We start from the raw sequence: 4,406 nt of genomic DNA, 5'->3' as shown, positions 1-4,406 counted from the left end.
CTGTGTCCTGCAATGTGTGCAGGTGAAAGCACAGGAGTTGAAGTGGRTGCTTTATCTGCCATAACTAAAGCAGCTTCCCCAWTAAACTCAGCTCACATTGKTTGTGTGCAGAGTGAAATGATTTTGAGTGTGTGAGTGCAAATACAKCCATGTGCTGACAGCAGCGAGACAGCCTCCTGTAGTCCGAGCTTAACTCCCTGTTYTCTCTTTCCTTTCCAGATTTTGGCAATCATTTCCATCATGTTTATTGTACTATCTACAATTGCCTTGTCCCTCAATACACTTCCTGAACTGCAAGGKGTGGATGAATTTGGGCAGACCACGGATAACCCGCAGCTCGCCCACGTTGAGGCGGTGTGCATCGCCTGGTTCACCATGGAATACCTCCTGCGCTTCCTCTCCTCGCCCAAGAAATGGAAGTTTTTCAAAGGCCCACTGAACGCTATMGATTTGCTGGCTATCTTACCCTACTATGTCACCATCTTCCTCACAGAATCCAATAAAAGTGTACTTCAGTTCCAAAATGTACGAAGAGTGGTCCAGATATTTCGGATTATGAGGATACTCCGGATTCTAAAGCTCGCCCGGCACTCGACGGGTTTACAGTCCTTGGGGTTTACACTGAGGAGGAGTTACAATGAACTTGGGTTGCTCATCTTGTTTTTGGCCATGGGCATTATGATCTTTTCCAGTTTAGTGTTTTTTGCAGAAAAGGATGAGGATGATACAAAATTCAAGAGCATCCCAGCTTCTTTCTGGTGGGCAACAATCACCATGACAACAGTAGGCTATGGAGACATTTACCCCAAAACTCTTTTGGGTAAAATAGTAGGAGGGCTGTGCTGCATTGCTGGTGTGCTGGTGATAGCTCTTCCCATCCCAATTATTGTCAATAACTTCTCTGAGTTCTACAAAGAGCAGAAGAGGCAGGAGAAGGCCATTAAGCGCAGGGAAGCTCTTGAAAGAGCAAAAAGGAATGGCAGTATTGTTTCCATGAACATGAAAGATGCATTTGCACGTAGCATTGAACTCATGGACATTGTGGTTGAAAAGAATGGAGAAAGCATTGCCAAAAAGGATAAAGTTCAGGACAATCATTTATCTCCGAGCAGATGGAAATGGACCAAGAGAACACTCTCTGAAACTAGTTCTAGTAAATCTTTTGAAACTAAGGAACAAGGATCCCCAGAAAAAGCCAGGTCATCTTCAAGTCCCCAACACCTGAATGTCCAACAGCTCGAGGACATGTACAACAAAATGGCAAAGACTCAGTCCCAGCCAAACCTTAACACTAAGGAGTTGGGTCAGCCTGGAAAGCAAAAGGAAGAGCTGGAAATGGAAACCCTTCCCGGTCCCTTGGTGCCCCTGCTGCCAACTCGCACCGAGGGCATCATCGACATGAGGAGCATGTCCAGCATCGACTCCTTCATCAGCTGTGCCGCAGAGTTCCCCGACTCGGGGCGCTTCTCTCACAGCCCTCTCACCRCCCTGCCCTGCAAGGCTGGGGTCARCGTGCTGCAGGAGCAGGGCAGGGTGGAGGGGACCAGTGCCAGGTACGGGGAGATGAACCCGAGCTCTGACAGCAGCCACCGCTCTGCTTTCTTCATTGAAAGCCCCAAGAGCTCCATAAAGGCCAGTAACCCTTTAAAACTGAGATCTCTGAAAGTCAACTTCATGGAGGAGGACACCAGCACGTTAGTACCAGCACCAAAYGTACTGAGAACGTACCCAGAGCCTCTCAAGAGCCGGGGAGCTGCTGCTGCTGCCACAGACAGTTCCTTTCTCCCTGACAGGTCTCTGATGAGCCCAGAAACCTCCATCTACACCACTGCGAGTGCCAGAACCCCCCCAAAGTCACCGGAGGCGCAGGCAGCCATAGCTTTCAACTTCCACGATGCCGGGATTCACAAATACATCGATGCTGACACTGATGACGAAGGGCAGCTGATGTACGATTCGAGTCCTCCCGCGAGTATGAGTCCCAAGTACAGTGCTGCAAACAGTGGCTATCTAAAGCAAAAGGACCATGGTTATAGAACAGAGAAGAACCATCTAGAAGCTGCTGCTTTACCCACCTCCCCTAAGCTGATAGGGCAGAACTGCATTTACTCTATGGAAGGGATCACTGGAAGAACCCAGGGCAATCAGGAGACTGTCAGACTAGAAAATCACATTTCCCCAGAAGTCCATGTATTACCAGGCAGCGGAGGACATGCTAACACACATGATCAAAGCATCTGAGGTGGGGTCCAAAAGAACTTCCTGAGAGTTTAAAGGAATATCTTCACAGTCAACACAAACAAAAGAGCTTCTGCATGGCATGAACTTGGCTGAAACAAGCCACCTRTTTCTAAAAGTCTGGGGGAGGTCCAGTGTGGGTTTGTGAAAATGTCCTTTTCTGAAACAACTCTAAAGACATTGCCCACATCAGTCAAAAAATGATTGCAAATCATGATCACACATTGATCTCCTTTCATGTTGTCTGGTGAAGCCAATGTGACCAAATATCCATCCATTCCCCTTGAATGCTAGAGCTCCTTTTGGAAATATTAACATCTGATTTGCATTAGTTCCATAAAGGATGCCAAGGCAGCCAGATTTGAACTCTGGAATAAATTGCTGGGGTTGGTATAAAGCTTTCAAAAACACAATGTTCACTGCTTCAGGGCAGTTGTTCCCCATCTACAGCTTTTTCTGATGGATATTGTGTCTAAAGGTAACAGGGAGCACTTGCATTATTGGAAAATCCAGGCGAAAAGCATTTGAAACAAATAACGGTCTAGAGAAACCAATTTTTAAAATGCTCTTTGTGTGTTTAACAATCTGATATCCTGTAGGACCTGACGCTTTCTTTTGAAATATCAGCAGGGTGAGTTGCACCACTTGTATCTTCCCAAACATGCCCTTAGACACAGTGAGCCCTGCCCTTACCCTCTGCTCGCAGGCACCACTGCCCAGAGGGGCCACACTGGGATGGTGTGGAGGAGCCGTGCAGAAGGACTGTCCTGTGGAGAGGAGGAGCACAGGATCTGCTCCGGAGGGAGACRGGGCTGGARGGGGAGCCCGGCCSGAGCTGTGGCTGTGGCCAAAACCCTGGGCTGAMATAASASSSMGGCTCTTGCCCTGGGGTGCCCAAACACAGAGCTGTGGCTGTGGCCAAAGCCCTGGGCTGGAATGAGAGCCTGGCTCTTGCCCTGGGCTGCCCAAACACAGAGCTGTGGCTGTGTCCAAAGCCCTGCGCGGGAAGGAGAGCCTGGCTCTTGCCCGGGGCTGCCCAAACAGAGAGCCGTGGCTGTCCCAGCAGGGACCGTGGCTGTGGCCGGAGCCCTGGGCTGGAAGGAGAGCCTGGCTCTTGCCCTGGGCTGTCCGAGCACGGAGCTGTGGCTGTGGCCAAAGCCCTGCCTGCCCTGCGCTCCCTTCCTGCCATCTCCAGGCGCAGCCCGAGTCTCACCCGTGCCGCAGGAGAGGTCCGGAGCTTTTTGCGCCCGAGCGGCGCGGTGAAAGATATGCAAGTGTTACATAAATATGCAAAAAGAGGGATTTGTTAGTGACCCGTGCCAGGCCTGGCTGTGCTCCCTCTCGCCAGAAGGCTCCTGCAGGGCCSTGGCACGAAGAGCTGCGAGAGGCAGAAGAATCAGGCCTGATGTTTTAATAACATCCWGTCATTTTTAAATGAAACTAGAAAAAAAAAGAGGAAAAAAAAATCTGACCATTTTAAGTGAACAGAACTAGCAGCCACCAGCCTAGGTTTTTAAAATACTATTGTTTCAATAAAGGTATGTCAAATTGTGTAGGAAATAATTTGTCTTTGGTTTTTAATCTCGGGGGGGAAAAAGCACTTTACGTTGACTTTTTGTTGTCGTTGTTGCAATGCTGGAGTAGGATAGCAGAGTGTAACAATCAAGCACTTTAACCAAGCACTACTTTAATTTGTGCCTCTTGTTGTGACTGTGACTTGCTGCACGCCTGTAGCGAGTCACAACTCGTCCTGTGATAACTGTGATGGTATGATTTCTGTTGTGCTCCGTTTCTACTGTCAAACTCAGCTGTAAATAACTCTGTCAGGAGCGTTTCTGCCCTGTCCTGAGTTCTGCCGGGCTGTGCAGCACGGTGCAGGCAGCGGCTCCAGGGCTGGACGAGCAGAGGGGCAGCGCTGGGGAAGAGCCCCCAAAGCCACTCGAGTCCGCTGGGTTTTGTTCCTCCCATTGTGCAAATCCAAGTGTTGGTCAGTCCTGAATGTGCCGTGTGTCCGTCCCGCCGTGCACCGTCTGTGACCGTAACAGTGAATGCAGCACGGACGGACTAAAGCAATAAGCAATATCTGCTTGGGAGCTCAGATGGGTGAAGGTGGCTTTGTCAGGTTCTCCTTGGCACAGAACGGTGCCCACAGTGCAGTGACTCTGCTC

General features: G+C 49.8%; 1 protein-coding gene across 1 annotated transcript; it reads left to right on the top strand.

Annotated features, from left to right (window-relative positions):
- Positions 1-219: 219 nt before the first annotated feature.
- Positions 220-3,057, top strand: LOC130586834 (potassium voltage-gated channel subfamily B member 1-like; the record flags this gene model as incomplete). The annotated part of the gene is made up of 1 exon (XM_057387742.1): positions 220-3,057. A coding segment is annotated over one exon (2,022 nt), but the record flags the coding sequence as incomplete, so codon positions are not given.
- Between the last annotated feature and the right edge of the window lie 1,349 nt (positions 3,058-4,406).

Source organism: Malurus melanocephalus, unplaced genomic scaffold (genome assembly GCF_030028575.1).
Source record: "Malurus melanocephalus ecotype Western Australia unplaced genomic scaffold, MMel_1.1 scaffold_1334, whole genome shotgun sequence".
Lineage (NCBI taxonomy): Eukaryota > Metazoa > Chordata > Aves > Passeriformes > Maluridae > Malurus > Malurus melanocephalus.
The sequence above is the reverse complement of the archived record's forward strand: the minus strand, read 5'-3'. Positions and strand labels throughout refer to the sequence as shown.